Below are 23,337 nucleotides of genomic sequence, written 5' to 3' on the forward strand. Positions count from 1 at the left end.
TCTTCTGGGCGGTCGTCATCCCGAGAGGACTCTGTGATCCCCCCGCGCTGTCTACCCTCTCCAAGGGACACCGTGATCCCCCAAAATGCTGTGAACCCCCTTGTGGGACCGGACCCTGCAGGGCTCTGCAAACCGTTAAGAACCACCGTGCCCCCCAGGACTCTGTGATCCTTCAGACAGCCTCTGATTTCCGCAAGGGGCACTGTGGCCACCACAGGCTCCTTTGAACCCCCCTGGAGTTCGGTGACCCCCACCACTTCCAGAACAGTAATCCCCCCACCCTCCGCCAGGACCTGCAGAGGCAGCTATGTCTTTTTCCCAGCGAGGATCGCCGCTTCTGTCCACGGCGCGCGGTCTCTGGCGCCACGTCCGTCCTGGCCTGGCCCGCCCAGCCTGTCACCTGCCTGTCTGTCACTGTCTCTGCAGTTGGGTATCCGCGTCCCTGCCCCCAGCTAGGTCTCTGCCTGCTGCGACCCTGTCTCGTTCGGGTGCCTCAGCCTGCGTCTCTGACCCCTGCCTCAGGGCTCCTCCGACTCTCCTTCCCGCCCCTCTGCTCAGGTCCCGCCCCAGGACCCGTGAGCCCCCTCTCCTCCTGTTCGGGACCGGACGTCGCGGACGCGCGGTCACAGGTACATGCGTGACCGTCTGGACGGCGACTCCAGCGGGCAGCCGTCATCGCGTCCCGACTCTAGACGTCCAGCGCCTTGCCCTCAGCGGGGCCGCGCAGGCCCCCGCCCCACTTCACCAACGCTCTGGAGGACAGCGCGCTAGCCCCAGCCTCTCCGCCGGGGATGCAGTGCTCTGCCAGCGCTTGCTCCCCAGCGGCCTTCCCCAGGCGTCGGCGCGCATGCCCAGAGGCTGCTCCGGGGAGTCCTGAGGGTGCTCAGGGTGGGAGGCCTGCGGCGCGTGCTCAGAGGGCGGTGCCGGCGGCGCGAGCTCAGGGGGCGGGGCCAGAGGCGCGCTTGCGCAAAGGGCGGGCGGCGAGGTCGCTCGGCTAGCTGAGGAGGATTGCGGTGGCCGAGGTGGGTACGCGGCGCTTCAGGCGGAGGGTGTGGGCCGCCGGGCGGGCCAGGGTCGCCCGGCTGTCACCGCGGTAGAGCCGCTGGGGGGCGGGCGCAGGGAGGGCGCGTGGGGCCAGCTGCGGGGTCTCATTCGAGGCCGGACGCGCGAGGACCCTGGCCACGGCGCCCGTCAGGGGGCCCCGGAACCCTCGCGCCCTCGGCGTCCCCGGCCGGCACTGCCCGCCATCCCCGGGCCGGAGCCGCCATTCCCAGGAACCGGCCACCGGGAGGGCCGACGCTTCCCGCCCAGGGGGCATGGAGCGCTCCTTGTCGCTCTTTCCTGCGAGCGTTTTTGTCTCCGCCGGGCAGGAAACCACCCCCCCCCCCGCCCCGGATTGGGTCACAATTTCAACAGATCCTGTCCTGCCTGCTGCTGCGAAGACCTGGACCGCCAGGCCCCCCACTTGCCCCAGGAAGACACACTGCCACGTAGGGATCCACCCAGCCTCTAAGCCCTGTCCGCAGGTGCCCCCTTGGTCGTGGCCTCCGTGCCAGGGGACATGGAAACGGGTGTGGCTTGGAAGACAGCTGGAGGTGGTGACATGCCCCTTGTCATGCTTGGGTCGGGTCAGGGGTGCTGGCAGCCTGGCCACACTGGTGTGGAAAGCCGACTTTGATGTGGGTCTTCTGGATTATTATTCGGGCTGGCAGCGAGGGCCGAAGGTTGTTTAAGAACCATGTGTTGATTGTTATGTTAGCAGTGGACTGGGAGGCCCCGGAGGTTAGGAGCTGGTAACAGCTGTATCTGTGTTGCAGGGGTTGTCATCATTACTCAGCTGCTTATTCCTAGCCAGGAATTCGCCTCTCCAGGGCCCCTAGAAGCACAGAGGTGATTTTCTTTATCTCCCTGAATGTCTGCTCCAGATTTGGCAGGTGACATCCAGGGAAATTTGCAGAAAGGGCCGTCACACTAGTTAGCATATGTTGAGGGCACTGGCCCTGTCTTTCCTTTTTATCCCTGATGCACAGGTGGCACCTGTAAATGTTTGCTTAGTTGCCTTGAGGATTATGCAGGGTTTTTTAAATTTAAAGGGCCACAGCCAGAGAGAAGATAAGACAAGATCAAGAAGTCTCACAAAGATTTACCTTTGTCCTTGTGGGAACTTTGGTGGCGAAGCTGTTAACCTGGCTGCTAACCAAAAGCTCAGCAGTTCGAATTCACCAGTTGCTCCTTGGAAACCCTATGGGGGCAGTTCTACTCTGTCCTGTAATGTCGCTATGAGTCCAATCAACTCTACAGCAGCAGGTTTTTTTTTTGTTGTTGTTGTTTCTGAGGGTTGATCCTCATCTAGTCTTCTCAATGCTCCAATAAAGCCTCTGTGTGAAGTGCTTATCGGGTAGGGAGTGCTCTGCTTAGAAGTCTGTGTCTCCCTGTGAACAGGGCTGGAACCAAATCTCCTTCATCTTCAGCACCCCTGTTGCCTCAGCCTGGGCTGGGTCCTCCGTAAGTGTTTGTTAAAATGAACGAAGTTGCTGTTATTGGAGCAATAGACATGAACTAACACAGTGGTTTTCGTTCAGGTTAAGGGTGACCTTTCTGGGATGCAGAAGCAATCTAGAAATCTAGGCAGGGTTTTCATAACAGTAATAAAATTCACCCCCTGGATCCACAAGTTTACCTCCAGGTGGGCCTTGCCAGCTCTCGCTAACCACACCTGCCAGGGCTGTCCAGGAGGCCCCAGTCACCTTGGGCACACAGTTCTGCTCCTAATTCTCATTACCACCCAAGCCAACCTCAGAACACACATTTCAGAGTTTGCCCTTGGGTGGTTTCTGGTTTAAAGTACATAAGGACAGCGAAGCCATTTGTAAAAAAGCACTTATACAATACTTACCTTTTGAATGTTTTACCTATGTGAGCATACCTTTTGTGTTACGACAACTCTGTAAGTGGCAGAAAGAGACCTTTCCAACTTGAAGCAGTAATTTCAGGGCAGTAATTTATCCTTCCAAATTGAGATAATATCAGACAAACAAAACCTCAGGCTTTTTACTAAGAAACTACTTGAATTCATTATTCAGTAGTTTTCTTTATTCCTTCAGCACACGTTTCTTGGGTTCATATTTCACCGGAGGACGAACTGCGCCGTATTTTGTGGATTTAAAGTTGAGTAACATTTGGTCTCTGCCCTTGAGGGGCTTGCAGTGTATAGAGGAGACAGGCAGGTAAATTCACCTGGTAGGTGCTCCCCAGGTGGCCACAGGCTTGCTCTGGGTGTGTGGAGGACTGACTTCCAGCTGGACTTTGGTGCAGGGTGTCTGAGAAGGGCTTAAGCTGAGTTTTGAAGGATGGTTAAGAGTGGCAAGAACAAATAAGGGAAAAGGGCCTTCGAACAAAGGAAAGGCACATGTGAAGGAAGAGGCCCAGTTACCACACACCGCTGCTGGAGAAGAGCAGTGCGGAGCTCTGTGTGGCTGGAGTGTGAGGCAGAAGAGTTTGACTCTTTTCCTGAGAGCAATGGGAAGCCACCAAAGGATTTAAGGCTTGTAAATGACCTTATCAGGCTTGTGTTTTCTAACGATGACCAGGCAGTGGTGGCCGGGATGACCTGGGGAAGGGCTGCACTGGGCCTAGGGGACTGGTGGAGGGGCCCCTGCAGCACACCAGTGAGACAAAAGGCACAGCACTATGGAAGAGAAGGAGGAGACAGATAGGAGTTCCCAGGAGACTGATTGGTTGCCTGGGTGGGAAAGCCAGGGGGAAAGGAGGACTTCAGGAACGCCTTCAGGTGAGCGACTGGGTGGGAAGAGAGCGGGACTAGGGACAGGTGGTGATAAGACAGTCAAGGGTCAGTTAGATGTATACAGGTGTGGAGCCAAGGAGAAAGCACTGGGCTGGAGAGTGATTTGTTTAATTTCTGGGTGGCCTTGAAGTGGAAGTGGATTGGATCTTCCCAGGAGAATGTATGGAGTGAGAAAAGAAGAGAAAAAGAAAACTGAGCCCCAGAGACTCCTTATATCTTAAAACACAGAAGGCCGATTAATAACCCATTGCTTTTCTTGGGGGGAAAGGATAGTGGGCTTTTGATTTTTATCACAGAGGCCTGGCTGCTTTGTTAGAGCAAAGGACAGGATGGATATAAGATAGAAAGCTCTTGCCATGGAGTCTATTCTGATTCATGGTAACCCCATGTGTTACAGAGTAGAACTGAGCGCCACAGAATCTTCTTGGCTCCTGGGTGGCTTCGAACTGCCAGCCTTCCAGTTAGTAGTCAAATGCAAATTGTTTGTGCTACCCAGGGACTTACGTAAGATAACGGTGCAAAATCACCCTGTTCCAGGTTCCTTTCAGGGCGCTTCTGTCTCTAATGGGAGTCACTTACCTAAAGGATCGTATTTTCCTCCAGACTGAGGGTTGGTCCTCATGAAAACGAGCCTTCTCAGCCTGAGATCCTGGCCAGCAGAGTCCTTAGAGTCCATGCATAGAAGGCTTCAGAAATGAGTGTGGGATCCCCTCCCGCTCCTTCCAGGACCCTATTGGTGCCTGGGCATTAGCAGCAGAGAGAGTCTGGGAAGAGCCCAGTGAGAATGCAGAGGCTAAATGCAAGGGTGTCCCCGACCCCCTCCACCCCCCACCCCCCTCTGAGGGGCAGCTGGGGAGAGGGGAAGGTGAGAGCGCCAGGAAGGCTGAGGTTGTAAAGGAGCCACTATCTGCCTGCAGGCAACTGTGCCTGGCTGTTAACAGCTGTCTTTATCTCTGACAACTTGCTCACCCAGGGGCACGTGTGTGGGCTGTGGGGTCCTTCCCCAGCGTCTAGCTGCTCTTGGGCTACACCTGCCACATAGGCACAGAGTGGGTTCTTGCTCCTCTCCACTCTGGGGAGGTCTCCTGCACCCAGGAACACACAGGAAGACTTGGATTGTTTCCCCTGATCTGAAACTGTGTGTTGGCCTAATTGTTACACAGTTTTAAGTAGGCTCCTGCACACACTGAAAGTTGTTGTTTACCATGGTGATTATGTTACCTACGGAAGCCCTTCTACAGTTCCTCCCACCAGCATCCCCCTCACCTCCATCCCTGCTGCCTTTCCTTGCTTCACTTCCCCTCATGCTCTAACGCTCCTCCACAGTTTGTTTTCTGGGAAGGGTCATTCTGGCCTTTTTATCTCGGTAAACCCCTGGGCCTCTGAGGAACCCCCCCGTCCTGTCTCTGGCATCTGGTCCTATCTTCCTGGGTGTTTCCTCCTCCTTTCCTCAACGGCCCAGGGAATCCCAGGCCCCTGCATCAGGTTCTTTGGCATCTTGGTCCCCATGAGGCTGGACCATAAACCAAAAAAAACAAACTCATTGCCATTGAGTCCATTCCGATTCGTGGTGACTGCATGTGTTACACAGCAGAACTGAGCTCCATAGGGTTTTCTTGGCGGTAATCTTAACGGAAGCAGTTTGCCAGGCCTTTCTTCCACAGAGCTGCTGGGTGGGTTTGAACTGCCAACCTTTTTGTTTGTTGTTGAACACAAACTACTTGCGCCACCCAGGAAGCCGCTGGACTGTAGCATTATTAGGACTGTCTTTTAAGCGCAGCCACAAAGTACACGCTCCCTGGCCTACCCTTCCCCAGGGCCCTGAATGCTGGGCCCTGGATGAGGTTGTTCTCCCGTGGCCTTGTCTGCACTGTGCCTGCCATTTCATGGGGCTGAGGCCTCCTCACCCTTCAGGGCCCTGCTAAGGCATGACTTGGCTTAGGGAAGCCTCCCCTGGCCTGTCTTTCCTTCTGGGATGGGGGCCCAGACACCCATGTTTGCCTGTGTCATAGCACTTGCCACTTCGAATTGGCACAGCCACTCCATCTGTATTCCCCACAGCTGGAGCTAGTGGAGGGCTGAGGCTGGGCTTTTCATCCTTGTCTTCCAGCACTGGGTTCAGGCGTTCAAGAAGCGCTTCTTGGGTTAAAATGATTAAGCCTGCAAAACTCCATCCCAGGCCCAGACCTAAAAATAGAATACTCACTGAGAACCTACTGTGGGCCAGCCTTCCAAGGCACACCTGTAGCAGGCACCTCACTTGGAACTCACACTGATCAAATTTCTAGTGCTGTTGATAGTGGCCTCCTCGTCCTCTGGTTATTTTTCTGTGAGGCTGGCTGGCTTATCCTGTGGTCTGGGAATGTTTTTCATGACCAGCTGTTGGGAGGTCCCTTCCAGCCAGAAGATAAAGATCTGAAATTAGCAGAGCTCCATTCTATGTGCAGCCTTTTCTATGTGCAGCCTTTTCTATGGGCAGACCGGACCAGGCTCAGGGAAAGGTGTGGTGCCTGCCAAAAGGACCCAGGGATCCTTCCGAGATGCCAGCCAAGGCCTGGACGCAAACTGCCCTGCTCTCGGTGCCGCTCAGTAGGCTGTAGGCTCTCCTGTCAACACTTGCATTTGAACTTCCAACCAGGGACAGGCCGGAGGGCCAGTCAGCTGGCCCAAGGTGCTGTGACTAACACCTCATTAGTGGCTACACCCCTGTTGTACTGGGCTTTGTCTGCCATTGTGTGCCACCAGCAAAGGCCACACTGTCAGGTCCCTGGGCAATTAGCTACCTGATCGTCCCTGTGGCACTCTAGTTACCTCGAATATTTGGGAAATGCCGACTATTTGGGAAATGGGAAATGCCAACGCTGGCTTCACAGCTGAGGCAGAAGCTCACCTTGCTTTCCTGTTCTGTGAAGCTGATGGCTGGGAGGGTCACATGCCTGGAACACATTGCACAATGCTCCCTGTGGTCATTTGGCCTTTAGAATTAAATGTTCCTCTTGGGCCAGGAAATCCTGATGGTGTAGTGGTTAAGTGCTATGGCTGGTAACCAAAAGGCCAGCAGTTCGAATCCGCCAGGCGCTCCTTGGAAACTCTATGGGGCAGTTCTACTCTGTCCTATAGGGTTGCTATGAGTCGGAATCGACTCAACAGCAGTGAGTTTGATTTGGTTTTGGTTCTTGGGCCAGAGTGGTTTGCGAAGTTTCTGAGCCTCTGCCTGTTCCCTTCTTGTGCTCCTCCTTCGCAGGTAGGCCGGGGAGAGTGGGCACCCAGGTTCAGAAGTCTAGTAGGAGAGATGGACCTGTTGGCAGCCTGGTGCAGCGGTGTGCCAAGAATTAAAGCAGATTGGGACAAGGAGCCGTGGAGTCAGGGAGGGCGCCTCACCCCTGCCCGGGAGGTTGAGGAGGCCTTGAGAGGTGGGGGAAGGGCATTTGAAGTGGATTGGACCAAGAGGAGAAAGGGATAAGGGACAGGTGTATCCTCCTTTGCGGCGACGACCTGTCCCCCTGAGTGTAGCAGGGGAACTATAGCAGATGCCTAGGGCCAGAGTTCCTGAGGCTATATTTGGAGGGCAGGTGGGCCCGATCCTGAAGGGTGGGGGACTTGGGAGAGCAGCGGCCCCATGAAGCCCCAAGCCAGGCCGATGTGGCTGCAGGTTAGCTGAGGTGTGCAACATCACGAGTCACCTGGAGACTCCTGGGCAGCTGTGGAGATAGGCGGCCAGAGTCCCCAAGAGGATTCCTCAGTGCAGACTGAGGAGAGGGAGGATGCTAAAACACTCTGCTAGTACAGGGGAAGAGCCAGGTGGAGGGCCAGGTGCTGAGAAGTGGCAGCCAGCCATGTAAGGGGAAACCCTGAGGGTGAGCTCTCAGGTAGCCCAGGAGAGGTGCAGAACAGAGTGAGAGCCCCATGTGTGAGCTTCACAGAGGCTGTGAGATAAGGAGAAAAGACCCACGTGCATCTGTTAGATTTGGTGGGCAGGGTGGGAGACAGGGCTGCAGCCAGCTTCTGGCAGAAATTGACTGGAAGGAGTGACAGGGAGGAAGTAGAGCCAGGCTGGCCGCAGGTTCCCTGAGAGGCAGGGACCTGCAGAGAGGGAGCACTGAAGATACCCCAGGAGGTGCAGCCCAGGACCCAGTGGAGGCCTTGAGCGTAGGCCCATCCGGGGTGGGAGGAGATGAACACGAAGGTCAGAGAGATGAGGAATCCTTGCTGCTGGCCCCTTTCTGGGGAGAGTGGGAGAGGAGCTGGCAGGATGAGCTGGGGTGGGCACTGAAACTGGAAGCTGGCCCCACAGGCACAGGAGAGGCTGCTGGCTGGGGCATGATATCCCCTGGCAGTTAAGCACGATGCACGGCTCATGGCCAAGCTGCCTCTGGTGCGGTCTTGCCAGGGCCGAGACTGGAGGACAAGGAGGTACACCGCTGAAGGTTTGAGGTTTGGCAGGAATGGTCTCGGCTGGTAGAGGAGGGGTGATGGACGGCAGGCTCTGGTATGGCGGACAGGAGGTGGGAGCAGGAGCAGGAAGAGCCCTGGGGTGGGAGTGAGGACAGAGCGGAAGTTTGAATACACGTCAGGGTGCGGCATTTCACGAGGTGGCCAGCGGATACAGAGGTAGACACGTAAAGGCATCTCAAGTCAGGGACCCCAGAGCCAGGGTTGCAGCTGTGGCAGAGTAAGAGCTGGGCAGGGTCCTGGGGAGAGCTGGAAGAGAACAGGTGCCTTCAGGGAGTGAGTTCCATAGCAAGAAGAAAGGTAGGATGGGGCATGAACAGCCAGCAGTATGGAAAAGGAGGCCTGGAAGAGAACTGGGACCAAGGGGCACCTCAGCCAGGGAGACAGTGACCACTGGTCACCCAGGCCAGACATGAGTCATCCAGCAGCGGAGGTCCTCACTGAACAGTTGGACGTTGGAAAGTGCCTGCCTGGGGCCTCCTGTCCTCACTGAGAACTGCTGACCTCCCACTGAGACGCGTGGACTCCGGATACAGGCCCTCCACTCAGGCTCTTGGATCCCCCTCGCCCAGGTGTCTGCTGGCCCAGCATTTCCGAAAGCTGCCTCTGCATCCTTTCAGGCCCCACCTTCTGTCGGTTCCTCCTGTCACCAGAGAGATCCTTCCGTCATGAAAGCTTGATTGTGATTCTGTCTTCACCAGGCAGGAGGCCCTGGAAGCCCCTCAGTGGGACACGGGCCTCTGTGGGCACCTCCATGCTTGCCTCCCCACCCCACCTCCTCTGCAGACTCTTCCTGGTAAGGTACCTATGAGTGTCCCCTCATGTGGCGTCCACACCTCAGCACAGCTGCCATCTCCTCCATGAAGGGTTCCCGGAACCCGCACTTGCGCGCCTAGATGTGAGGTTTAGTGGTCCCCTGCGCTACTGCCCAGCCTTTCACCTGTTTTGAGCTCAGCATGTTTCCTTAGTGTGTTACCGTGTTTATGTGTCTGCTGGGCCTTGCTTGGGAGGCCAGGGACCCAGTGGGCACCCGGGGAAGGGTTCCAGGTGGTGGATGGTTTGGGTGGGTCACACTGGTGACTCTTGGAGCCCTGTGTGGAGGGGGAATGAGTGTCCTCCTGTCCTGGTCGCAGGCAGGGATTGCAGACAAAGTGGAACTGTTGATTGTGCCTCTGAGGCATCTTGAGATTCTTGTGCAGGGGATAGGTGTTTCCCTGGCCTCTCCCCTTGGGCCGAGGTGCCTTGAGGCAATCAGATTTGACCTGGATGAGCATCCTCCTGAGAGGCAGGAGGAGTGTGATCCCCCCATCTTTTGAATGCCTGCATATTCAGCTCCTGGCTGTAGTCTGGCTGCCTCTCCACCCTCCTCACCCCTCCTCCTCCCCCCTCCCTGCTCGTGCATCTCCTGAGCCTGAGGCCCTGCTCCCCTGCCTGCTGCCTAACCCTAAATGCCGGTGAGCTGCTGGCCTCACGGCCCACGGGTGCTATCCTGGTGCTGGAAGCAGCTCCTTACGGGCAGCTGATGCATCATATGGTGTCATAAGATAGCCATTTGTGTCTGCCTCACCCCTGCCTGGGAGCTAGGCTGGATTGGTGTCTTAGTCATCGCACGTCTCATCCCAGCCGAAGGTGTGGGCCATGCTAAGTGGATACCCGATTCACGCTTCTGCTCTGTCTTTTCAACCTGTCTGCCACCCCATGTCACCAGGACCCATGTCACTGGGGCCATGGCTTCTCATACCTTTTTGTGCCTTCAGGCAAGTTGGGGTCTAGAATGGAGGGAGAATGTTCTGAATTCCATTTCATGGGAGCTGCCCTGGAAGAGCCAGCCTTTCTGTCACATGGAAATCCTTAGGGCCCAGCAAAGTGCTGTACTGCCTGCCCAGGCCCGGTCCCCAGAGCCCCAAGCTTCATCACCAGCTCCCGGGGAACCCAGGGTTGCTCAGAGTAAGACTTGAGACACAGGGACAGCTGATGCCCGGCCTGTCCCATGCCGTGATGGCTAAGATGTAGGCCAGGCAGGGTCTGGGAAGCCATGACCTGGGAGCTGCTCCTGAGGCCCTGGTGAGGGTGGGGTTGTGTGGGGTGGTCAGGGTCGCAGGCAGGGCAGCCTCTTGCTGGGGGAGGCCACAGGGGCCCTTTGGTGTTGTCGGGGGTGGGACTGGGGCCTCCATGATCCCTGGGTATCTCCTGGGGAGCGCAGTGCCCTGAGGTGGCCGGGACTAAAGAGAAGGCCAGAGCCAGGGTGGGGGTGCGGGCAAAGGTGGATACGTCTTGGGGCAGGCCTCAGTGACTAGGTCTTAAAACTACACGTTCAGATGGACGGCCTCCCTCGCTCACCTGAAACCACACCCTGGGCTTCTGTATTCACTCACTGCCCCCAGGATCTGCCAAGGGACTTGGTCCTCTTCCCTTGCCATCAGGCACCATGTTCTTGGCACAGCCTCCTCAGGTCTCTGCACGGCCCGTCTGGACTCTTGCCTGCCTTTCTCCCCTGGCCCTTATAGTCAGATCCGGCCCTCTTACATTCTGCTCAGCATCTCCTTCTTCCCTGCATTTATGCGGGACAGTCAGCTTTCCCCAGCACGCAGGGCCTCGCCCCCATTCTACTCCAGCCCCTCGAGACTGCTCGCTCAAGCTCCTCCCTGCTCTCTCTCGTCTCCACACCCTTCCTCCTACCCGTGCCCCTGCCCTAGGCAGGTACTGATCTTTAAGGACCCAGGCACCGTCACCTCTAGGAAGAAGCTATGAGCTTTGCTCATGAGTCAGCACCCGCTGGCCCTCATAGCCCTCACCTCGGGCTGTTGTGACCACCAGTCTCCTTTGCAAGAGCATCTCCTCCTGCCCTGCCCAGTGCCTAGCCCGGGGCCACACAGGCAGCTCAGAGATAGTGTGTCCAGTGAAGGAGGTCTGGGCTGGGGAGCCAGCTCAGGAGCTGGGACTGGGCCAGGGCCGGCACCAGGAGGAGGCTGCAGGCCGGTGCTGGCAGTGGTTAAACTGTGATCCGAGGCTTGACGTGCAGTGCTGTACGTCGCATGGAGGAGTTTGCTTTCTCATCCATCTGGGGATTGAACGTGAAAACCACATTCTCCACTTGAGAGGTGGGAAGCATAGTGGTATCTCAGGACAGTGGTGTGACACTGAGGAGCCGAGCCCCAAACCTGCCAACGGGTGGGGTGCAGGGGCTGGCCAGCTGCTGGCCGCCTCACAGGGAAGCCATGAGCCACACCATGGCGGGCGGGGGGAGGGGTGGTGGGGTCCCCACAGATCAGGGCTAATTTTCACTGTGCTTGGGAACCCTCCAGTCCCTGTCCATCTGCATTTCCTCACCTGTCAAGTAGCGCAGACACCATGTCTTGGGGTTGTCGTAGGGATTAAACCAGAGAATGGGAAGCTCAGTAACCTGGTGCAACAGCTGTGAGTTTGGGTTCGGTGGCCCTGGGGATGGGGTGGGGGTTCTGATGAGCAGGTGCTGGCACTTCCTGTCCCAGTCCAGGTTAAGGCCTTGTCCTTCCTTATCATGTTTGTGTGGAAAAATGACGTGGGGGTCACTGGAAGAGTCTTCTGGGGTGGGAAAAGATGCAGCCTGGTAGGGGGTGCGAGGGAAGCATGTCATTAAAGGAGGCCATTTGGGGGCCATCACCAGAAGGTAAGTCCTGGTCCCTGGAGCCCTAGGGGCACTGTGCCACCCCAGTGTCTGCGGCTTCACCGCCTTGTGCATGCTCTCGGGCCTCCCCCTTAGAACTTGGGATCCTGGCACCCTCTGACAGGCCTGAGTGTCCCCCTCATGCCAGGCAGGGGACCCTTCGGAGCAGTGACAGTGAGAAAACCACAGGACACCTGAGCTGCCTTGGCATGCCAGGCTGGCCGGGTGCTTTCTGTAAGCAGCCTCTGTTAATCCTCACACACAATGGGCCAGAGTCAGGCCTTAAACACGTTGGATCGCATCCCTGCCTGCTTCCTGCTGAGCTTAGAGTAAAACCCAGACTCCTCCCCATGCGCCGTCTAGCCCCAACTAACTGCCTCCACTGCTGCTCCCCTTGCTCGCTGTGTCTGCCACTGTGGACACCTGTGCTTCCACCAAGCCTGTACTTGCAGGTGCCCCAGCCCCTCATGTCACGTCAGCTGCAGTGTCGGCTCTGGGGGGGCTCTGCCCTGACTGCCCTCACCAAAGCAGCTGTCGCCCTCCAGATGCTCTGCGTGGCGCACCCCCCCCATCTGAAATTGTCACCATCTCTGCAGTTCTTGTTAGTCTAACAGGATGCCAACGGGAATTATTTCCTGTTTTCCTGGAATTACAGGCTAGGCCCAAAGCTGGAGCCAAAAGACACAAAGTACTATCCCACCTTCCAAATTCAGGGAGCTGCCAGCAGCTGGGCCCGGCCACCTCCCCATGGGGCTACAGCGTTGCTGGCCTTGAGGTGAGTGCACTGTTTGCGGTGAGAAATGATTCCCTCATGCCCCAAGGCCAAAGGAAAGTGGTTCTCCACAAGAGTTCACTCTTACAGCTAGAGGAGCCTCAGGAGGGCCCAGCCGGAGCCTCAGGAGGGTCCAGCCGGACCCTGGGGCTGCCCCAACAGAGGAGGGGACGTGGCGGGGAGAGAACGGCACCCAGCCCAATTCTCCCATTGCATACCCTCCTGTGTGCAGTTAGGCACATACAGGTGCACATACACACCTGCAGTTGTGCCGTCTCTGCCAGGGCAGGCTGGGCCCTTGCCTTTCTCACACACTGGCCGTAGTGCAGCCCTGGTTCTAGGAAGGGCTTGTCATGCAGGCATTGCATCGAGCGTATGCCTGTGAGCGGATGTCAGTCATTAGCTCCACATTACAGAGGAGGAAACTGTAGTTTGGGGAAGATGGCTGGGCCTGTCCAAGGGCCAAGCAAACAACTGTTAAGCTTGGCTGACTCCCAAATGGGACTGCATCTACCTGCACCGCCCCTGGATCATTCCATCTCCGGATATGGGAGAGAACTCACCGCCTGCCTGGGCACAGTGCCTTTGCCAGGAGCTGGAGAGCCTTGTTTGCTGTGTGGGAGCAGAGCTGGGAGAGCCATGTTGTATAGCAGCAGCAAGGCTGCAGATGGGCTCGCAGGGAAGAGAGTCGCCTGAGCTATAAACACCTACCTCCAAGGCATCAGTGTTCACGCCTGTGAGTGTTCAAACTGGATTGTGTGTTTTCTATTTCCTGCCCCCTTATTCCCGCTCCCAATTTTGTTGTATTTGACTTTTCTGTGATTATTCATTCATGTATCATTTGTATAGTAATCTTAAAAAAAAAAAAAAATCCGAGACAACCACCCTGGACCTGATTTTAGAGCTGCCATAAGGAGATTGTTACAAATCTGCTTTGCTGCCCCAGAAATGGTGTGCTTTCTGTTTGGGTGGGGCTTTGGGGAGGAGGCCAGAAGTGGCTGGCCTAAAGGGCTCCTTCAGGGTCTCCTGCACCTGTTCTTGCCTTGGGCGTCCATGTGAATCTGGCACATCCTTGGGCGACTTGCTGCTGCAAACAAAAATCCCAGATCTACTTCCTCTGAAGGTTCTTTAAGCAGAAACTTTGCAAGGTGCCATGATTGCTTTTGGAGTTTCCAGTTTAATATCCAACCCTACTCTGGGGCGAGTTGAGTGAGAGTTGGCACAGTTCTGCCCAGCTGCTGCTCTGGTCATAAACATGTTTGTTGCCCTGAGAAGGTGCTGGATATTTTTACCCATGCAGGATGGCCTGGCCCAATTTTGCACAGGGAAGATTGGCTGGCCTAGGATGGCTGTGAGGATGCCGACTGGGCCTGTTGGTCTGGACTTAAAACCAGGGGAGGAAGGAAACCCACACTGCCTCCCCTCCCAGAACAAAGCAAACCAGTCAGCTGCCACTAGGGTTCCCTGTCTCCTGAGAGGCTGGTTACTGCCCTGGCAGCAGGCCTGGCCCTGCCCTGGGCATGGCTTTTCCAGCTGGACATATTAAGTTGATGTAGTCAGAAGGCCTTGTTTTAGTCCACATTTGCCATGGGAAACCCTGTGGGAATAGCAGCAAGGTACATTCTCCAGACGTCATCTCACACGTACATTTCACACTATAGTTCTTTACTTTCCACTCGATGTTTTAGTGTTTGCTTTTTGTTTCTAGATGCATGAGAAACTAAAATGATCTGACCATTAACCCAAACTCAGTGAAGCAGACTTCATGTGACATCAGTAGGCACTTGTACCATCCTAGATGGAAAGGTCAGTCTCAGTGCACTTCTGTGCTGAGGAGCAGACATTAAGCTGCTGCCCTTAAATGGTCGACTTCTGTTGAGCTGTCTGACCACATGCAGCAGACTGTTGTCCAGAGTGTCTCCAGTAGCACATCTCACCCATTTCTTTTCTGTTGGCCTGCATCTCAGTAGTTGCCCATGATGGAGAGGGGACCCTAAGTCCCCCAATACCCAGAAAGGTTAATTTTGGCAGCCTTGGCTTCCTTCCATTTACCTCAGAGTCCTCCCTTTCTTTCCACACCTACCGTGCCCCTAGTGGTTTTTCTCTGCAGTTAGCTGCCTGGAAAAGTTACTCAGTACTTCCTGAACTTTCAGATTCTTGAGCTTTTGAAGAGTACCAAACCCCAGAAAAGACCAAACCCACTGCCGTCAAGTCGATTCTGACTCATAGCGACCCTATAGGACGGTATAACTGCCCCATAGAGTTCCCAAGGAGCACCTGGTGGATTTGAACTGCCAGTCTCTTGGTTAGCAGCTGTAGCACTTAACCACTCTGCCACCAGGGTACACGCCAGTTATTTTGAGGAATTTCTTGCACTTTGCCCTAGTGTTTCCTCACGGTTGTTAGTTGCCGTCGAGTTGATGGCGATCTTAGTCATGGCAATTCCATGTGTGCAGAGTAGAACTTCTCGGTAGGGTTTTCAAGGCTGTGACCTTTCAGAAGCAGATTGCCAGACCTGTCTTACAGGGAGCCCCTGGATGGATTTGAATCACCAACCTATCGGCTAGTAGTCAAGTACTTAACTGTTTGACCACCCAGGGTCTTCTTTCCTCAGTGTTGCCCAGTTCCTCCTAATAATGTTTAAGTATGACTCACCCGACTGTCAATTTGACATACTGCAGTGGTTTGCACGTTGCTATGATGCTGGAAGGCTGTGCCATGAGTATTTCGAATACCAGTAGAGCTACCCATGGGGGACAAGTTTTAGTGGAACTTCCAGACTAAGAGGAAACGCCTGGAAATCTGCTTTAGAAAATTAGCCAATGAAAGCCCTGTGGGTAACAACAGAATATCATCTGACACAGTGCTAGAAGATGAGCTCCCTAGGTTGGAAGGCACTTGGACAATTCCAGAGTGAAATAAACCTCACAGGTGAGAAAAACGTGTGACCCTCCAGGCACATGTATTAAAAAATATCTTTTCTTTAATCCTACAGGGCATGGGATGGCAAACAAGGCAGCAGAGAGTCCTCTAAGAGGTGGCTGCAGGATTTAGCTGCTCTCTGGTCCCCTTCGGGGGAGGGCAGACACCCCCAGCAGGCAGCACAGGGTTCTCCTTGTGGACGCACCCTGAACTATGGACTCCCTGGGGTACAACTGCTTCGTGGACCAGGACAAGATGGACGCAGCCATCCAGGACCTTGGCCCGAAGGAGCTGAGCTGCACAGAGCTGCAAGAGCTGAAGCAGCTGGCACGGCAGGGCTACTGGGCACGTAGCCACACTCTGCGGAGCAAGGTGTACAAGCACCTGATCGGAGACATCCCCTGCCGCACGGTCACACCTGACGCCAGCGTCTACAGCGACATCGTGGGCAAGATAGTGGGCAAGCACAGCAGCAGCAGCCTGCCCCTGCCTGAGTTTGTAGACAACACGCAGGTGCCTAGCTACTGCTTGAACGCACGAGGTGAGGGGGCCGTGCGCAAGATCCTGCTGTGCATTGCCAACCAGTTCCCGGACATCTCCTTCTGCCCTGCGCTGCCAGCCGTGGTGGCTCTGCTGCTGCACTATAGCATCGACGAGGCTGAGTGCTTCGAGAAGGCCTGCCGCATCCTGGCCTGCAACGACCCCGGCAAGAAGCTCATCGACCAGAGCTTCCTAGCCTTTGAGTCGTCCTGCATGACCTTCGGGGACTTGGTGAACAAGTACTGCCAGGCAGCCCACAAGTTGATGGTGGCTGTGTCAGAGGATGTGCTGCAGGTCTACTCTGACTGGCAGCGCTGGCTCTTTGGAGAGCTGCCCCTCAGCTACTTCGCCCGTGTCTTCGATGTCTTCCTGATCGAGGGCTACAAGGTGCTGTACCGCGTGGCCCTGGCCATTCTCAAGTTCTTCCACAAGGTGAGGGCTGGGCAGCCCCCCGAGTCAGACAACGTGAGGCAGGACATCCGCATGTTCGTCAAGGATATCGCGAAGACAGTGTCTCCCGAGAAGCTGCTCGAGAAGGCGTTTGCTATCCGGCTCTTCTCTCGGAAGGAGATCCAGCTCCTGCAGATGGCCAACGAGAAGGCACTCAAGCAGAAGGGCATCACTGTCAAGCAGAAGAGGTAGGCAGCTGGGCACAAGGAGCTGGGCGGTTAGGTGTGCAGCCAGGTGCAGGGGACCTGGTGCTAGGGGCTGGATGTGCAGCTGGGTATGAGGAGCCAGGCACAAGGGGTTAGGTGTACAGCCAAGTGTGAAGGGCCTACTGTGAGAGGCTGGGCATGTGGCTGGGTACAAGGGGCCAGGCATGAGGGACCAGGGGTGTGACTGAGGGCGAGGGGTCAGGGATATGTGGCCAGATATAAGAGGTCAAGGGTATGTCCGGGCACTAAGGGTTAAGGGTCAGAGATGGGGTCAGGGGTGCAGCCAGGTGTTAGGGGCCTGGAGCGAGGGGCAGGGCCTGTGGCGGAGTGTGGTACATCCTGGAAGTTGGGGACAAAAGCTTGTCCTGCCAACCTCTTGGTTTGTCCACCCATCTATCCATTCACCCACCATGCGTGGAGAGAAAAACATGGGGAAGAGAGCAAGGGCCTTTCCGGGTATGGCCGCCAGCTGCTAAGGCAGCTTTGGAACAAGAGGCATGGGTGGACACCTCAGGTCAGGTCTCGTCCCCTGGGTCCCTGGCCAAGGCAGCTGTGGAGCAAAGGCATGGGTAGATGCCTCAGATTGGGTCCACCCCTCAACTGCAAACTCCACGCTGGTCTGTGCAGTGTTTGCGGGACGTGGCCTGTTCTTGGGAACAGGCCTAGGCAGTGTCCCCAGGTCCCGAGACTGTCTTGGCAGCTGTCTCTGTACTCGTGTGTGAGTGTGTGCATGCGTCGTATTGTCTCAGGGGCCACAGGAAGGAGCTGGCACCCACGCTAACTTCTGTGTGTGTTTTATTTCCCTGTCTTCTCCGTGTCATTGCTTCCTCCTGTTTTTCAGTGTCTCACTTTCTAAAAGGTAGGTCTGAAAGCACACCTCGAGCTGGCACCTGTCTCTGCCTGGCTGTCTGGGGCCCCACTGCATGCTCTGGCTCTCAGGGCCTGGCTGCTCCATGGTGCTCTCTGTCAGTGCTTGGCTGACTCTAAAGCCTTGTCTCACCAGAGCTGACTGACTCTGTCCCAGTTTCTTAGAGAAGAGGACTTTTGTCCCACCCAGGCTGGGTACCGTCCTTTTTCTGTGACTGGAGTGGGAGACAGGACCCTGGGTGGGGGGGAGCACTGCCCCATCTCTTCTTGATGCCACCTGAGAACCAGGCGTCAAACCTGGATGTGCTGGGAAGGCCCCTGCAGGTTCAGCTCAGGGAGAGAGCTGGCAGGGGACACGGGGGCGCAGGGTGCGGGTGGGCGGATGGGCGTGTGGTCTGAGCCCTGCCACTCTTCCAGGCAGTTTGTACACCTGGCTGTGCACGTGGAGAACTTTCACTCAGAGATTGTCAGCGTGAAGGAGATGCGGGACATCTGGTCATGGGTGCCTGAGCGCTTTGCCCTCTGCCAGCCCCTGCTGCTCTTCTCCTCACTGCAACACGGCTACAGCCTGACCAGGTGAGGCTTGTGAGCCATGGGTCCCCTGTCCACCCGTGGGTGGTCCCAGGTGACCCAGGAGAGCTGGCACAGGCAGAGCTGGCTCAGCCCTCACTGCAGGTCTGGTGTAGCCCAGCCGCAATCCCCCAGCCCCTCCTCTGAGCTCTCAGAGCCTGTGGGTTGAGGCGCCCCTGTGGTTCTGGCTCCTCTTCAGCACCAGCTGCAGCTCTGCTTGTGGGGCCTGTCAGAGGGCACAGGTGCCATCACGGGGGCAGCCTCTCTTCTGAGCCTGTGGGAACATGTGGGTGCCGTCGTGGGAGCGGCCTCTCCTCTGAGCCTGCAGGACCACAGCCTGGGCACTGAGGACTTGGGGCTCTGCAGAGGGCCCCCAGGGACACACTCGGGTCTGCAGCTGCCTACTCAGTTCCAAGGAGGGCAGGAAGCTCAGTCCCCAGCCCCTTCGCCCGACAGCCCTAGGTCTTCAGGCACCGGTGACTCCAGTCCGCAGAGGCTGGTTGGGGTGGCCTGGGAGGAAGTGCCAGGTGGGCACTGCCATCAGGGGCCCTGGCACGTGTGATCTCTGCCCTCAGGTTTTATTTCCAGTGTGAAGGCCATGAGCCCACTCTCCTGCTTATCAAGACCACACAGAAGGAGGTGAGGAGGGACAGGAGGAGGTGAGGAGGGGCAGGAGGAGGTGAGGAGGGGCAGAAGGAGGTAAGGAGCAGTGTGGGGGCCGGGGTCCAGGCTTGGCTAACGTCCTGCTCTTCAGATCTAGCCAGCTCTTGAATGTCTGCTGCTCCTGGGTCAGCTCAGGGGGCTTCCTGGGCTCAGGGGCACAGGGCAGGGCCAGCCCTCCACAAAGAGGTGGGTCCCCACTGCCCCCTGCTGACCTCTGTGTACCCAGGGGCTTCCTGTCTCCTGGGGCCCAGGCCCTTTGGACACAGCCTGCTCCCACTCAGCCACTCAGTGGGCTGGGCTGGTGAGCCACACCCCCACACCACTGACACTGTGATCCGCTGGGCCCTGTCTATGCGGTGGCCATCACCAGATCAAAGGTCATGCCCAGGCATCCACATGCCATAGAGCATCCTGGTTCAATTACGGGGTTCCACTCCACCCTGGTGCAGAGTCCTGCACCTGCACCTACCCCCACCCCAAGCGGGGCATCTGACAGGTGCTCCGATCTCCAGGTGCTCCGGGCACACAATGCCACGCTACAGAGCTCCGACTTGCCAATGGGGAAATCAAATGCTCTGCAGGCGGCTGGGGCCTGGGGGATGTTCTTGAGCAGGAGCACCTCCTGGGAGCTTCTGCCTGATGATGCTTCCTGGCTGGGGCTTCCCTGGGGCTGGTGCCCAAGATCAGAGTTTGGGCAGCCAGCAAGTGAGGCCACCGGTCTTGTTCCCACATTCGAGGTACAGGAAGGGAAATGAAAGTGTCCAAACCAAGCCTGACCTGGGGGTCAAGACAGCCTTCCCTCCCCCTGACTGCCACCCCCTCCCAGGCCCCAGTGGGAGACGGGCCTGGTGGCTCTTTGGGGGAAGGTGACCATGTCATCACCTCAGACTCTAAATCTCCCCCCACCGTCATCCACCAGCCCCTTGCCCTTGAGCTAGTAGCAGGTCTTCAGGAAGGGTGACACCTGCAGGAAGGCGGGGGCCCTCACCTGGGCCTCTCTCCCCAGGTCTGTGGAGCGTACCTGTCAACAGACTGGAATGAGAGGAATAAGTTTGGGGGCAAGCTGGGCTTCTTTGGGACAGGAGAGTGCTTCGTGTTTCGGGTGAGTGGGGCTCTGCCTGGCTGGGCTTAGCAGGGCCACAGGTGAAGCCAGCAGCCACCCCAGGCCCCACAGGCCCCTGACATGTGGCCAAGGCTCCAACCGGGAGTTTCTCCCTGAGGGGACCATAGTCACGCCCATGCCACCATGTGACTGGTCTGTGTCCATCATAGTGGTCACCTCACAGAATGACTTTCCACTTCTGGTTTTGGTTGTCAGACCACCAGCCCCAGGGGCGCAGGTGGGGGTTTCTGCCCATGTGGCCAGACACAGCTCTGGGTGGAAGTCTGTGAGCTGGGGTTGCGGCACTCAACCTCTTAGCCTGCTCCTCTGCCCACAGCTGCAGCCTGAGGTCCAGCGCTACGAGTGGGTGGTCATTAAGCACCCGGAGCTGACCAAGGTGTCATCCCTGATGCCCTCAGAGACCACTACCAACCCCGCCCAGCCTGGCCACTCCACCTCCACAGACCCTGCCGACCGCCTCTCACCGTTCTTAGCTGCACGCCACTTCAACCTGCCCTCCAAGATGGAGTCCATGTTCATGGCTGGGGGCAGCGACTGCCTTATCATAGGTGGGCCCACACTACCCAGGCCTGGGTCTCCTGAGCTCCTGGCAGAGCGGGGAGCACTGTGCCTCCCCTGGGGGCAGGCAGGGCCCCAGGATGGCAAAGGAGGAAACCCCAGGTTGTCAGGGTGGAGCAGCCATGAGGGATGGGAGTGGGACGGGAGGGTGGTTGGGCAGGGACCCTCTCACAGCACAAGTCAGCCTGGGCCATGAGAAAGGCTACTCAGAGAAGCTGGGGAGGGGCCACTGAGAGACTTGCCAGGTCCAGGTGGGGATTCCCAGGAGGAGACAGAAGATGGCCCGGGAGACATTGCTGAGGGGGAGACACCTGGGGGACAGTACTGAGGGGGAGAACACCCTGGGGGATGGTGCTGAGCGGGAGAACACTCCAAGGGACAGTGCTGAGTAGGGGAACACCCTGGGGAACAGTGCTGAGGGGGAGACAGCCCAGGGGACAGTGCTGAGGGGGTAGATGGTCTGGGGCACAGTGCTGAGGGGGAGATGGCCCAGGGGACAGCGCTGAGTGGGGGAACACCCTGGGGGACAGGCCCCTGGCTGTTGGGATCAGGAGCTGCCACTGACCTAATGAATCACCCGCAGGTGGTGGGGGTGGCCAGGCGCTCTTCATCGACGGGGACCTGAACCGGGGTCGGACGGGGCACTGTGACACTTTCAACAACCAGGCTCTTTGCTCCGAGAACTTTCTCATCGCTGCCATTGAGGCATGGGGCTTCCAAGACCCTGACATCCAGAACCCGGGCCAGTGACAGCCCGTGCTGACAGTGACCAAGCCACCGCTCCCGGTGGGGGTTAGGGGAGAGCGAGCCAGTGGAGACATCCATGTGCCTGGTTAGGGTCATGGGCAGCATTTCCATCCGGGCCCTCACCTGGCTCATCCCTGGCTCCCTGAGCCCACCCATTACTGTCGGGGCTCATAGGGGTGGCTGACCTGCCCCCCCATGTTACCAGTCCTGGGCCTAGGCTTTAGGAAGGCCCCTGGGGGTCTCTGCTACTCCTGGGCACTTGGCACCTCCATGCACACAGGGCCCTGGCTCCTTCTGTGGAAGTGTCAAAGCTGAGGCCTCGGGGACTGGGCTGTAGCTGCTTGAGCCCTGGGGAGGGGGGGAGGGGGCGGGGGGAGCGGAAGGGGTGGCGACAGAGGATGCTGCTGTGAAATATGGGTCCTTGGAGCCCCCTGCTGGTGCTCCTTAGCACCATGCCCAGCAGAGGCAGGGCAGCTACAGGCCCTCCTCAGACTAACACAGGCTCCTGGCACCCCTCCTTGGCAGGACCTAACTCCCCAGTTCAGCCCGGTCCCTTGCCCGCACTGGCCCATCCGGCGCTGCCTCTTGGGCAGTGACCCCACTTAGCTGGCTGTGAGGCTCCCCCAAGTTTCCATTTACTGCTGCAGGGTGGTTAGTGGAGGACAGGCCCTGAGAGAGCACCAGGGTCCGGGGTGAAGGGCTGGAGGGAGATGCTGTGTCCCTGTGTTTCTGCAGAGTCTGGAGCTCCTGCCAGACCTTGGCACATGCTTGCACCTCTGTGGCTGACTGCCGGCAGCTCCACCTCAGGGCCTGCCCAAGCGGCGCCTTGTGCATTGTCGGAGCAGCCCTTCCTGTGAGCTTCCAAGGTCTCCCTGCTGCGCTGCCCGTTTAGCCTTCCGTGTCCCTGGTGTGACAGGCCCCTGGGAACTACCCACAGCATGCACGTCTCGATCTCACCCAGTGCCGCCTTCCCTTCTTGTGCCCACACACCTGCGTGTGCCAGCCTCAGTACACAGGTGCTGGTAGTGCCACCGCTAGTCCCTGCCTGCTTGCTCTGTGTGGAGACACCCTTCCTCAGCACTCTGGTAGCATCTGACTGCCACACATCGTGGTTGTCCAGACTTTGGGCCCGGCAGGCGGTGGGTGCCAGATGAACACTTGCAAGCGAGGACTACAGAGTAGCCCTTTCCACCCCCTGTCCCCCTCAGCTGGTTCTGAGGGTTGGCACTGCAGGGGGAGAGGGACAAGTGGATGCCTAGTGGGCCTGTGGAGGCCCTGGGACCTGCCACCCACAGCCTGGCCCCCATGTGGCTCCAGGCAGCCCCACCTCAATGTCTCCACGATGCCATGCTCTGCCCATCTCCACATCTTCCCTCACTCCTCCTGTTGGGACTTGTGCTCCCTAGGCCTCTGACTCTAGCCTTTGCCTCTTAGCAGGGCAGCAGGAGTGTAGGAGGAAAACCAGGAAGCCGCTGTGGCTTTGGGAATCCAGCAAACCTGTCAGAACTCAGTTTCCCCAACTGTAATATGGAGACAGTTGTCCTTCCCTGCTCTTCTCACAGGACTGTTGGGAAGCTGAGGGGTGGTGATGGTGGTGTGAGTCCCTGTAGAGGGGAGCAGTGCTGTGGGGGAGGGCCCCGATTCTCCCCCCTCCCCTGTGGACTGCTGCAGCCCCCTCCCTGGCCCCCCAGCACTTGCCTGTACCGCCAAGTTTGTGTGCATTAAACACTGTCTTGTATCAACTCCAGGGCTCCCAGTCTATTTTTCCTTCCTCAGGCGCTTCCAGGAGCCCCAAGGTCAAATGGGGCAGAAGACTGTGCAGGGCTTACAGATGTCACCCCTCAGAACAGTCCAGAAATTAACTTGAGCTGTATGTAAGCTTTCACCTAAAGCACAATAAAAAAAAAGGGGGGGGGGAGGGAGTTGAATTTTATATGTGAACTATGGCTCAATAAAATCAGTTGCCGTTGAGTCATCTCCAACTCGTGGTGACCCCATGTGTTTCAGAGTTTAATA

At 57.3% G+C, this 23,337-nt stretch overlaps 1 protein-coding gene across 2 annotated transcripts; it reads left to right on the forward strand.

Annotated features, from left to right (window-relative positions):
• Positions 1 to 959: 959 nt before the first annotated feature.
• Positions 960 to 21,674, forward strand: TBC1D24 (TBC1 domain family member 24). 2 transcript variants are annotated; one of them, XM_049903752.1, is made up of 8 exons: positions 11,846 to 12,678; positions 13,256 to 13,411; positions 15,671 to 16,775; positions 18,078 to 18,236; positions 18,806 to 18,869; positions 19,900 to 19,995; positions 20,333 to 20,564; positions 21,158 to 21,674. In XM_049903752.1, the coding sequence occupies exons 3-8, from the start codon at positions 15,811 to 15,813 to the stop codon at positions 21,322 to 21,324; spliced, it is 1,683 nt and encodes a 560-aa protein (XP_049759709.1). In that variant the 5' UTR covers positions 11,846 to 12,678; positions 13,256 to 13,411; positions 15,671 to 15,810; the 3' UTR covers positions 21,325 to 21,674. The 2 variants fall into 2 exon arrangements, with proteins under 2 accessions (XP_049759708.1, XP_049759709.1); XM_049903751.1 differs by lacking the exons at positions 11,846 to 12,678; positions 13,256 to 13,411 and adding an exon at positions 960 to 1,022.
• Positions 21,675 to 23,337: the final 1,663 nt, after the last annotated feature.

The sequence above is a fragment of the Elephas maximus genome, chromosome 12 (assembly GCF_024166365.1).
Source record: "Elephas maximus indicus isolate mEleMax1 chromosome 12, mEleMax1 primary haplotype, whole genome shotgun sequence".
In the NCBI taxonomy this organism is placed as follows: domain Eukaryota; kingdom Metazoa; phylum Chordata; class Mammalia; order Proboscidea; family Elephantidae; genus Elephas; species Elephas maximus.